At 62.7% G+C, this 11,849-nt stretch overlaps 1 protein-coding gene across 1 annotated transcript; it reads right to left on the reverse strand.

Moving 5' to 3' along the window:
- Positions 1-940: 940 nt before the first annotated feature.
- Positions 941-8,206, reverse strand: CRLF1 (cytokine receptor like factor 1). The gene is made up of 8 exons (XM_086477647.1): positions 8,134-8,206; positions 3,689-3,967; positions 2,879-3,008; positions 2,293-2,462; positions 1,856-2,013; positions 1,594-1,762; positions 1,139-1,317; positions 941-964 (listed from the first exon to the last, which is right to left on the reverse strand). Exons 1-8 carry the CDS (start codon positions 8,204-8,206, stop codon positions 941-943), a joined length of 1,182 nt encoding a protein of 393 aa, XP_086333773.1.
- Positions 8,207-11,849: the final 3,643 nt, after the last annotated feature.

Below are 11,849 nucleotides of genomic sequence, written 5' to 3' on the forward strand. Positions count from 1 at the left end.
AGACAGGCACTGGCCAAAAACCCCCAAAACCTCCTTCTGGAGATCAGCTGTCCCCCAGCCCCACGGCAGCTCCAGTGCCCCACAAGTGCCCTTTCTCTAATCATCCAAAATAAACCTGTCCCCACAGAGCTAGCCTGAGTCGTGCGGTCTAAAGGGCTTGTCAGCGTCGTCGTCCCCCCAGTGCCACCCCCTCCCCCTTGGCTCGGGCCCCTGGGAGCCCCGGGACGGGGTGACGAGGGACACGGGTGCCATTTGGCTGCCCGCTGCATCCCCATCCCCGCGCGCTGCTGCCGCTCCGCTGACGCAGACCCCGGTGGGGTTTCAGAGGTTTATTGGCATTAAGCTTAAATCTGTTCCTAATTGACTGAAATGGAACCAAAATAAGGCTGGTTTGAATCAAAATTGGAGCAAGCACTGGGCAAACCCCAGCAGCCTCAAACCAGCCCCTGTGGCTCCCCGGGGACTGACTCCCCCCCGCCCCACCTTCCCCGTGCACTCGCACGTGGGTCCCCGGGGAGAAAAAGAGCCAAAATTGCTTCCCAGGGGTTGGGTGGGCTGCGCGGAGGATGAGGGGGGACACCCCCGGGGGAGCCCCCACCGCCCCTTTCATCCCAGAGGCTGCTCTGGCTGGCGGTTAAAGAGCAAAGCCTCCGCGCCCCCCCTGGCCGGGCGAGGCTGGGGGGTCCCCTTGCTGCCACGGGGTGCGAGCGGCGTGGCGGGGGGCCGCGGTCCCACGGGGCCAGCGGCACGTGAGGGGCTCCCGGGGCTGGCCCAGCCCGCCCTCCCCACCTCACCCCATCCCGTCCCCCAGGGCTGCGGGGCTGCGCTTCGCCCCGGCCGCCTTCCTGCTCCCCCCCGGCGGGGCCGGGGCAGACGCGGGTGGTCCCGGGTGGGTGCCGGGCGCCCCATGTCATCCTGCCGGCGCTCGGTCCCCCGGGGGCTACAACTTATCGCCGGGAAGAACCTGCAGAGAGGAGCAGAGCCCCGCGTCGCCGCCGGCCGCGCGCCCCAGGGTGGCTCTCACCCCGCATCCCCACCACCCCCCCCCCCCCAGCATCCCAAGGGTAGGGGGTCACCCCACGTCCCCCCGGATCCCCACCCAACCGGGGAAAAGAAGTGCGAAAGGCTCCTTACCTACCTGGTTGCGTGTTTTGTGCGATTTCTGCAGCCACACGCGCCACTGGTCGTAGAGCTTGATGCCGAGGTTGGAGCAGCCGTAGGCGTGTTTCTTCACCCACCCGAAAAACTGCTTCAGCTCCCGCCGCAGCGTCGTGTTTTGCTCCCCCCCTTTGGGGTCGCAGCCCCCCGCCGCTCGCTCTGTGGGGACAAGGAGGGGGTCGGCACCGCCATGGGGGGGACACATGCTTCAACCCCCCCCCCTCAATCGCTGCCGTGCCGGCGGGCGAGAGGAAAAACGAGCGGCTTTGTGGCTCCCAGCTGGGAAAGCCGAGCTCCAAATTGGCTCCTTTGCAAGAAATCCAGGTGCCGGGCACGGAGCGGGGAAGGGGGCCCCCCCTCTCAACATCCCATGGGCGCAGGGGAGGGGTCGGCGTCCCCTCCCTGCCCGCCAAACGGTGCCCACCCCCGGCTCACCGCTGCGCGGGGTGGAGGCGGCGGTGGGGTTGCTCCAGTCGCTCCAGATGCCGGCTTTCTTGGAGCCGTAGATGCCGAAGGGATTGCAGCGCACCTGGACGAAGTAGACGGTGCCGGGGCGGAGGCCGGCCAGGCGGCAGGACGTCTGGTTGCCCACGTCATCCACCACCTGGAGAGGAGGAGGGGGAAAGATGGCAGCGCCGGCGGCGCGGTCAGGCATCCCACGCCGTCTCCCACCGCCGGTGGGTGACGCCGACCTGACCTTCCACTCCGAGCTGTCCTCCACCCGGTACTGGATCTGGTACTTGGCTTGGAAGAGGAAATCCTTGAGGGCCGGCGGGGAGCTCCAGCGGACGCTCAGCTGGTCCTCCAGGTCGCCCACCCGGCTGACGTGCACGTCCGACGGCGGGTCGGTGGTGACTGCGGGGACAGGGCAGGGGCTGGCGGGGCCGGCGCAGGCAGCGCCGTGGGGCCGCGGGGGTTAAGGAGCCGCAGATGCGGCGGGGGAGGAAAAAAAAAAAACCCCAAACCAAACCCAACCTCAAAACCAGCCTAATTCGATTAGGAGCAATTCTGCTCACATATCGCCCATTTCCTGCTGCCCCTCCCCAACATCCCACCGGCGTGAACCCGCCGCCCCGCTTCCCCCCTCCGTGAGGTCACCGGCGTGGCGGTGGCGTTTGCGGCGCCATCGCTCACCCACGTCGAGGATGTCCAACATGACGACGTCGGAGACGGCCACCCCCAGGCGGTTGGACGCCTCCACCCAGATCTCGTAGGGCGTGAAGAGGGCCAGGTCCTTGGGGATGTGGCAGGAGTAGGGCCCGGCCGTGTGGTACTCCTGGCACGTGTTGTCCCGGCCGTACCACCTGCGGGCGGGCGCTGAGTGCCGGTACCGGCACCACCGGGTGCCGCGGTCAAGCCGGGGATGCTCACCCCCCCCCCCCCCCCCCCCAGGGGGAAACAACCGGTCCCGGCGGGGACCGCGGCTCGTTTATCTGCCGCTTGACACCACCGGCACCGTGCCGGTGAGGTGTTGGGTTACCGGCCCCACGGCTGTTTCGCCTCGCCCTCCTCCTCCCCGGCACGCACGAGGCATGGCTGCCCGCCAGCGCCTGCGGCGGCCGAGACCTGAGGAAACTCATCACCCCGGGCAACACCCCCAGCCAGGGGCCAGCCAGGAGGCACCGGGCTCCCCGTTCCCTGCCAGCCTTTAAATCCCACGCTGGCAGCGTAAAGAATAACAGGAATTAAGGCAAATTAATTAAGGAATTAAGGCCCCCACCTGAGCTTGTACTTGAGGGTGTAGTTGGTGTGCAGGAAGGTCTCGCCTTCCGTCCCCGGCGCCCACTTGCAGGTGAGGTCCTTCATGTTTTTAGACCAGCAGGTGATGTTGACTGGTTTTTCTGGGGGTACTGGGAGAGGAAAAAAAAGAAAAAAAAAAAGAAGAAAAAAAGTGTGGCAGAGTGGGATGAAAAGGCGCAGTGGCAAATCGCAGCCCCCCCGTCCCAGCGGGTGATGCCATTGCGGTCCCCACCAGCCACAGGTTTCCAGCCCCGTGGCTGCGAACGTGTTGGCTGGAGGGGTTTAGGCCCCTGCCCGCACCCGGCCCCTGCCCGCACCCGGCCCCGGAGCTGTTTTCTTTCAGCAACAGCAACCCAAAAAAATCCAAGCTGTGTTCCCAGTTAAGCCTCTGTATTCCTAGGACGTAGCATCGTCCTTAAAATAGCCCGAGATAAAAATCTTACGATTATTGATTCGGACAAGTGTAATTTTACCGAGGGTTTGCCAAAACAGCCTTTCTGCTGCGCGCTCCGGCGAGCCCGAGGCCGCGGGTTGGGGCACCGGGCGCGAACCGCGGGGAGGTTAAAATCGAGCAGCCACGAGCGACCCTTGCAAGCTCACGGCGCATTTTGGCAAGAACCGGGGGGTGTTAATCCTCGTGGGGATCCCCACATCCTCCCGTGGCTCCGCCAGGAGCCCCGGCTCTCCCCGCTGAAGCGGTGCAGCCCGGCCGGCGAGGCCATCCCGGCACGGAGAGCCGGGGCTCGGAGCAAACCCGGCACGTGCGACCGCGCCGGCGCCGCCGACGTACGTCCAACGTAAAGGCAGGAGCCGGCCAAGATGCCGCCGTCTCTGCTGTGACACACCAGGTTGTCCCCCGACTGCTGCTTGGAGCCGTTGAGGCGGGCGAGGGCCACGCTGAGCGTGGTGGGGCCGAGGGCGGTGTAGGAGGCGGCGGGCAGGCGCCGGCCATTGAGGGTCCAGTACAGGTCCTCGGCTTTCAGGTGAAAGTCCGGGCTGACCGTGCACGTGGCGACCAGCGAGGAGCCGATCAGCAGGGTGGGGTCTTGGGGGGAAATCACGGCGGGGTCTGCAGCCGGAGAAACAAAAGAGGGGGTAAAACCAAAAAAATGCATGTAATTTTAGAGAGAATATTTTATCTATCTATACCTAAATGTATTCTCTATACCTAAACGTATTTTCTATCTATTTTAGGTATACTTAAATGTATTTTCTATCTATTTTATGTATACTTAAATGTATTTTCTATCTATTTCTATACACTTAAATGTATTTTCTATCATTTATATATACTTAAATCTATTTTATACCATTTATATATATTTACATGTGGTTTTTATCCATTTATATATACTTAAATCCATTTTATATCCATTTTTATATATCTATTTTATATATATTTAATTTTTTTGGGTGTCTGTTTTACATATACTTAGATGCACAATTTTTAAAGTATATATCTGTTTATCACAGTACAGCCCCCGGCAGCAGCGCTCGCCCTCCTCGGAAGCCGAGGCAGGAGCACACGAGGCGCCGGGCTCGGCCGCGCTCTCCCTACGAGCTCAGGGGCTCCTCGGCTGAGCCGGGAGGGGCGGGTTTGGGCTGGGAAGCGCCGACAGCCTTTGGGGAGCTTTGCAGCACGAGGCTGGGGGGTCTCGGCGACGCTGTGGTTTTTCCAGGGCTGGGCGGGGGCTGGGTTGTGGCTTTCTGAGGTTTTCCACCACTAAAGGATTTCGAAAGCAACTATGGAAAGTTTTTGGGGGTATTTTTTCCCCCCCGCTTTTTCCAACGAGGCCGGCCGGCAACCCCCCCCAGAGCACGCTGCCAAGGGCCAGGCAGACCTTCCCGGCCAGGACCAGCACTGACCACCCGCCTAATCCCCCCCATGTGCCGCCGGGCTCTGCCAAAACCCATCGCTCACACCTCGGCGCCCCCAGGGGCCCCCCCCGAGGGTGGTCCGCACCGGGCAGCCCCTCCGCCATGCGGAAGCCCCCCACGCTGCCTTCTTTCGAGACCCCCCTCTGCCACGAGGCTTCAAAGAAAAGGCTTCTCCGACCCCGCGCCGGGGTTTTCCGTGTCCATCAGCCTTATCGGCTCCATCCGCACGCGCCAGGCTAATATCCCAAATTACCTCCCGGAAAGTGCCGCGACCTCCTCTCCCCTCCGACCTCCCCGGCCCCGATCGGCTTTCAGCGCCCGCCGGCTGCTCCGGCTACCGCCCCGGTGCAATTAATGCTCCAAAATCCTCGTTATCCTGGTGATATCTTAATGAGCAGTGCCCCCCGTCACTCAGGGGATGCTGGGGTGGGTGTAAAAGCATCCGGGTGTAAAAACATCCGGGACACGTTGGCGCTGGATACCCCGGGGTACCCCAAGCACCCATGGGTGATGGCACGGATCCATCCCACCCACCCCCAAGCAAACCCTTCCCCAGGGGGGTTCAGCCCCCACTTCACCCCAATCCTCCAGCGAGGCCTCCGAAAAAAGCATCCCCAGCTCTGCCAAGGCGCCCACCCAGCCCGGCTCCTCCATTAGCCGAACGCCGAGCTGCGGCTGCTCCGCTCCGCCGATAACAGACCCGGCGCTCCGGGCCCTAATTCTCCTAAATCTTAATCTAAACAGCACCAGAAACACACACAAGCGCCGTAAAACAGACACGTTTCCCGTCCTCTAAGCAGGACCCTCTGGAGGGGCAAATTTTATATTATTTTTTTTTCTTTTTTCCTGCAATTTTTTTTTTTCCTCCTCCAAGCACAAGCCTCTGGAGGGGCCAATTTTATATATATATTTCTTTTCCCTCCCCCCCATAATTTCCCCCCCCTCCTCGGTACAGACACAGCGCCGAACATGTGTTTTAAAAGGGAAAAGTGTGAAGTTTTCAGATCGGAGAGGAAAGGGCCGGAGAGACGCAGGCAGCCTGTGGAATGTGCAAGTCGCAACGAAAATACCTGCTTGGGGTTTTTATGGCTTTCCTATTAAAAAAAAAAAATGTTGATCAGGTGCTAAGTAATGCTATAAAGTAAAACCACATTTCCAAGGTGTTGGGAACGTTTATGCTTTTCTTCCGAAGGGCCGGATTTCATTTTATTTTTATATCAGGAGTTTTAAGGAGTTGGGAAAGAAAAGAAAAAACCCTCCGATAAGTGTTGGAGATCACACAGTTAAAAAAGATTTATGAAGACGTGCAGAGGGTTAAGGAAAAATATAAATAATTGCCCTGAAGAACAAAAGGGAATTTGGGCAGCCCTGAATTCTTCAAGAAAAATAAATTTTAAAAAAAAAATATATATATTTAGAGCTCTGCTAAAGCTCAAGCAATGAGGTTTGCAGGCAGATACGGCACCCGAAAATGCTTTCTCCCTCCTTTCCACTATCTTTTTCACTTTCTCTTCCCCGAGTGGCATTTCTCGTGCCCATCCCTCAGCTCGAGGAGGGATTTATAAAAAGCCCAGGCATTCCAGCGAGTGCGACCGAGCTGAACCGAGGGGAAACATTCGCTCTCTAAAAGGAGATTTGGCTTCGCCTTTCCCCAGCGCCGCACGTCGAGGGGCCGTGGGGCGAGCGCTCGCCCCGCTCGGCTGCGCTGGACCCCGATGGGGGAAAAACATGGGGGTGAAACCGGCTGCGAGCAGCACCGGGCATCCCCTTACCGGGGTGAGCCGAAAGATGTGGTGTCAGCCCCAACGGGGGGCTGGCCACGGCCCCACATTGGCCCGGGTGGGATTAACCCCTCCGGCCCCCTGGGTGGGCACCGCTCCACACCAAAACCCGCCGCGATCCAGAGGCTCTTGTTAATGCTCCTAAAGGGATTTTTGGAGCATTTTTCTTTCCTTTCCCACTGCTTCTGCCATCCCTGCCCTAATTATTGCTCTTTGAGACCTCCCCGCTAACGATGGGTTTGGGTCAGGGGGTACGAGACCTGGGTGGCCGGGACCCAGCGGTGTCGCTGGTGCCGGGGACGCGGGAGGTGCCGAGCGGTGGCTTTTCTTGGCGGGACCCGTTTGCGCGTCGGAGCGAACATCCATCGCCTTGAGAAATTCCCATCATAGGGAGGAAGCCAAACTTCCTGCTGCGGGGAACGGGACCTCGCCTCCCCTCCACTCGGGCCGCAGGGGAAGAAACGAGGAGACGGATGGGACAAGGGCTAATCTGGGTTTAGGGCTCTGCAGGATTGGGAGGGGACACCCCTGCCCCTCCTCCTGTGTCCCCCACCACCACCACGGCAAGGGGGGACCCCGATCCCCACGGGGCTGAGGCCGCCCACAGCTCAGCCCACAGGTTGCACCTCCCGGACCTGCCACGGCCGGGTGGGACCCCCAAATGGGCATCATTGCGGAGCCCCTCAGGGGTATTTTGGGGGGGGTGTTCGTTGTTCTTCGCGGGGGGGGGGGGGGGGGGGGGAGGGAGCTCCCTATTGTTCTGGGTGGGGAAAAGGGGATTCATTGTTCTCTGGGATGCGGGGTGGGGAGGGGGGGGTACACAAGGCTCTCCGGGGGGAAGGGGGGTCCCTGTTGTTCTCAGCAGGAGGATGGGGAATCTCAGAGGCTCTTGGAGGGGAAAGGGGGGTCCTCGCTCCCGGGGGTGGGAGGGGGTCGGGTGGGGAAGGGGTTCGCTATTGTTCTCCGGACGGAGGACAGGGGTTTCCATTGTCCTGGGTGGGGAAAGGAGCCGCATTGTTCTCCGGGAGGGGGGGGTCTGCTCGGCGGGGGGGGGGGACACGGGACACACCGACCCTTCTCGGGGACGGGGGGGTCCCTCTTCTCCGTGGGGAGAGGGGCACTCGCTGCTCCCAGGGGAGGAGGGGGGGGGGGGGGTCCCTGCTGCTCTCGGGGATGGGGGGGGGGAACAAAAAAAGGTTCCTCTATTGTTCTCTGCGGGGAAAGAGCGGGGTCCCGGCTGGGCTGCGGGGCCGGGGAGGGAAGGACGGACCCCGCTGCCTACCGGGGGGTGATGGGGCGTCCCGGCTGCCCTCCGCGGGGGGGTCCCCGTTACTCCGCGACGCGCAGCCCCGAGGTGCGCCCGGCGATGCCCCCCGCGGCTCCCGGGGCCGCTCCGCATCCCGGGCGGGGGGTGGGGGGGAACGGGACACGCACCCCACATGGACCCGCACCGCCCGCAGCGAACGGGGGAGCCCCGGGGGGCTCCGCGCAGCGCCCGCCCCGGCCCCGACGGGACCCCCCGGCCTCGCCCCCCGCGCCCACCTTGCGGGAGCCGCCCGGTACTCCCGGTACTCACAGGCGAGGGGGTCGGCACGGAGAAGTCGCAGGCAGAGCAGGAGCAAGGCGGGGAGCAGCGGCAACGGCGGCATGGCCGGCTCCGGTGCCCGTCGGTGCCCGGGGCGGCGGAGCGCACCGGCACGTCCGGGGAAGTCCCGAGCAAGTCTGAGCAACCCCCGGTAACCAAAGCCCTAAATGCCGCCCTGGCCCCGCCCCGCCCGGCCCGGACCCGCCCCCGGGGGGGCAGAAAGACACCGGCCCCGGGGCCCCACCGCCCCACTCCGGTACCGGCCCCGGTACCGACTCCCGACACGCGGTGCCCGTCCCGGCGGCTGCCGGTGCTGCCGCGGGATGTTGGTCCCCCCCCGCCCCGACCCGAGGCCGGTGTCCCGCTCCCCCCGAGCCGGCGGTAGGTGAGTAAGAGCCGCCCCGGGGCCGCCTTCCCACGGGTGACTCATGCGCGGCCTCCACGGACCCTCCCGTGCCCCCGGGGCTGCTCCCGGTGCTGCACGGGCGGCCGGGCCGGGGCCCCCCGGGGGACAGCCCCCGCCCAAGAGTGTCTTTAGGGGGCCAAAATCCTGTTATTGCTTTTTGTGGGGGGTGAGAACAGGAATATCTTCCCATAAATCCTGATGTTTTCTATCAAACCCATCATCTCTGTTTTTTCCCCAAAAAGGTGGGGAAAAAGCCCCAAGTGGCTTCAAGCTCCCACCAGGTTGGGGCTGTGTTTGTCCCTGGGGGTCCTGGTGGTGGTGGTGGCGTGTCTGGTTGTGCCACCGGCACCATAGCAAAGCCATCCGCTCGGGCATCACCCCCCCGCCCCATCCCGGTGCCTCCTCCTGTCCCCCCACCCGGGACTCGGTGGCACCAAGAGCTTTGCAGACCCCCAGGTGGGTGGCAGACCCCTGGGACAGCAGGTCCCGGTTGTGGCAAGGCCACCGTCCCCAAGCATGGGCTGTCCCCAGCTGCGTGTCCTTTAGGTCTACCTGTCCCTTGGGGTGCAGGATAGGGTGCAGTGGGGTGTCCCGAGCGCACCCCATGCCAGGGGGCGCCTCGGTCCTGTACGTCCCCTCCCAGCAGCAGAGGGGACACAGAGGGACCTGGTGGCCCTGACCCTGAGGTCGGGATGGGGCTGGGAGCCCCAAGGCCACGGGACCTTGGCTGCTGTGGCCAAAGTTTGTGGGTGACTCTGGGGGCTCAGAGCTGGGGGGGGCCGTTTCCAGCCCATGAGGACATTGTCCGGTGGCTTTCCCTGTCCCTTTGCTCCCTGTCCCAGCCCTGTGTCCTGCATCCCCTTGGCCGCCAGGACAGGGTCATTGCTCCCTGCAGGGAATGGAGTGTGGGGGGACAGAGCCAGGGGTTGCAGGGACACCTGGGTGGCCCAGGGTGCCCCTCCCAAAGGGGTGACACCATGAGTCAGCCCCTGCCCCATAGCTCCGGGGGGGGGAGGGGGTGGGGGTTATGCAGTGTCTGAGCCCCGCAGACGTGTGGGGGTCGCTGCAGGGCTCCGAGGTGTTGGGCACTGACCGAAAGAACTGCAGGGATTAGAAAATAAAATAAAAAAAAAAAAGAGAGTGGGAGGGAGACAAAACAATGCCTTTTCCCATCGTCCTGTTTTTTGGAAGCTTCTGAACTGTTTTTGTTGAAATTTCCCAAAAATGTCAGGCTCCGGGAGCCACCCAGCCTGAGAAACTTCAGCCCCAGCGTCCGCAGTCTGGCCGAGTGAATCACGGCCACGCCGGGGGCTGACGGCCGCCCGCGCTCCCGACCCACCACCCCGATATTCCCCGGGGAAGCCACCCTGGGAGGGGAGCCAGCAGTGGGTGCTGAGGAGGGGGGAGAAGGAGAAATTGCCCCCTTGGAGCCGGTGTTGGGACCAGCAGCCAGCCCAGCTGCCCACCTGCCCGGCTGCCTGCCCGCACCGCTCCCCCCATCTGCCTTCTCCTTCCACCAACGATAAAGTGGGATTTAGCGCGGCGGTTTTGGGAAGCAGGGATGGGTGGGCTCCCAGGGGTGGGGGGTGACACCTGTCCTAGTGCCGGCGGAGGGGACCATGTCTGGCTCCGGCAAAGGCATCATCAGAAGGTGGCTTGAGGCTTTGCTGGGGGGGCCAGGGGGAAGGTGAGGGGACAGTGGCATCGGGAGGAGAGGGGAGCGTTGGTCCCCGCTGGTGTCACCTGGGACATGTCCGAGGTGTCACCCCAGCTGGCTCGGGGATGTTCACCCTTCCTGACCCACGGCAGCACCTGGACCCGATGCTGCGGGATGGGGACAAGGTGGGGGGACAGAGCCAGCCCTGAGCGAGCCCTGCCGTGCCGGTGGTCCCCAAACCCAGGCGGTGCCAGGGTGGTGTCAGGATCCGGCTGGCGGCAGCGCCGGGGAGCAGCCGGTGATGACAGAGCCGCTCTCCCGCTCTCTGAGTCAGCGGGCAGATGTGGTCAGCGGGCAGATGTGGTCAGCGCTGCCCTTTGACAGTGACCTTTAAAGGGCTGCTCCCTCCTGCCCACGAGCCGCCGCGCTCGCAGGCACCGACCGGGCTCCCGCCGGCAGGATCGGGCCTGGCAGCCCCCTCTGACCCCTGGACCGGGGCTGTCGGCGTCAGCGCGGTGGTCCCCTGGGGCTGGCGCGGTCCAGCTGTCCCCCCCCGCCCCGGCGTGGCTCCGTTCCCAGGGCCTCTTTGCCCTGTCGCGGTGCAGGATCTGGCCGTGGGGCCCAGCTCCCCGGCGGCACAGCCCGTGCAGCCACGAGCTCCCCGCTCTGCCTGGGTGGGGTGTGATTCCCCCCCCCCCCGGATGGATCCAGGACCCTGGGGTGGCCCTGGTGATGTCCCCAAACCCAGGCTGAGCATCCTTGGTCCGGCTTCCCACCAGCCACCACCTTCCTGCCAGCCCTCCATCATGTGTCACCGGGGCTGGGCCCAGCACATCTACCCTGAATTAATCTAATTACTTGATTTCCCAGCCAGAGCCATAAAGTCCTTGGACAGAGACAGCATCTGGCTCAAGGGCCAGGGTGTAAAAAACAAACAAGAAAAAAACCCAAAACCCCAGAAAAAGCGGGAGGAGAGGCGCAGCGGAGCTGCCTCTGACTGCCTGCATCCTTTTAAAGTGACCTGGGGGAAAAATAAAGAGGCTAGAAATGCAAAGAATCCAGCAGTCAGAGTTTTCTTTATATTCCTCTCAGTCACATTTCCACATCCATGGGTAATTTATAACCCACTTAACCCCTTCCCTGCCACCCCCCCCCCCAGCAAAACCCCTTCACTCAAGAGCATCCTCGTAGCGGGCGGCCGCACCTTCCCGCCTCTGTTTGCTTTGGGAAGCACAAAAAGTCCCGCGACCGAGTTTACTGATCTCTAGAGGGGAGAAAAAAATGTGGTTGATGTCAAGGGGGTGCTTGAGCACAAGGGATGGGCTCTGCGGGGTCAGGACATGGGGTGACGTGTCCCCTGGCCATGGCAAGGAACATGGAGACACCCCGGCCAGCGTGGGGGGAGCCTGTGGCTTCACGAAAGGCTCGGGGAAAAAAAATGTAGGTCAGTAGTGGTAAATGCAGAAGGCACCGAGTGTTTCTGGAGAGGGGAGGAGGAAGGGCAGTAAATATTTGCCAACTTGAATATTGTTGCCTGGGAAGGGGGTTTTTCTGGTACAAGGGGAGTGGATGGAGCGTGGGCCGGCGCCAGGCGTGGTGCGGGCAGGTGCGGTGGGAGCGGTGCCCACCTCAGCCTGCGGCACG

Source organism: Leptosomus discolor, chromosome 24 (assembly GCF_034619465.1).
Source record: "Leptosomus discolor isolate bLepDis1 chromosome 24, bLepDis1.hap2, whole genome shotgun sequence".
In the NCBI taxonomy this organism is placed as follows: Eukaryota; Metazoa; Chordata; class Aves; order Leptosomiformes; family Leptosomidae; genus Leptosomus; species Leptosomus discolor.

What these genes read in the sequence shown, in the direction of transcription:
- CRLF1 (XM_086477647.1), bottom strand. Translation starts at nt 8,206, where the DNA reads ATGCCGCCGTTGCCGCTGCTCCCCGCCTTGCTCCTGCTCTGCCTGCGA. An exon ending in CCGTGCCGACCCCCTCGCCT is followed by an intron (nt 3,968 to 8,133) that starts GTGAGTACCGGG and finishes CTCCGGCTGCAG; the next exon opens with ACCCCGCCGTGATTTCCCCC. An exon ending in CTCCTGCCTTTACGTTGGAC is followed by an intron (nt 3,009 to 3,688) that starts GTACGTCGGCGG and finishes TTCCTCTCCCAG; the next exon opens with TACCCCCAGAAAAACCAGTC.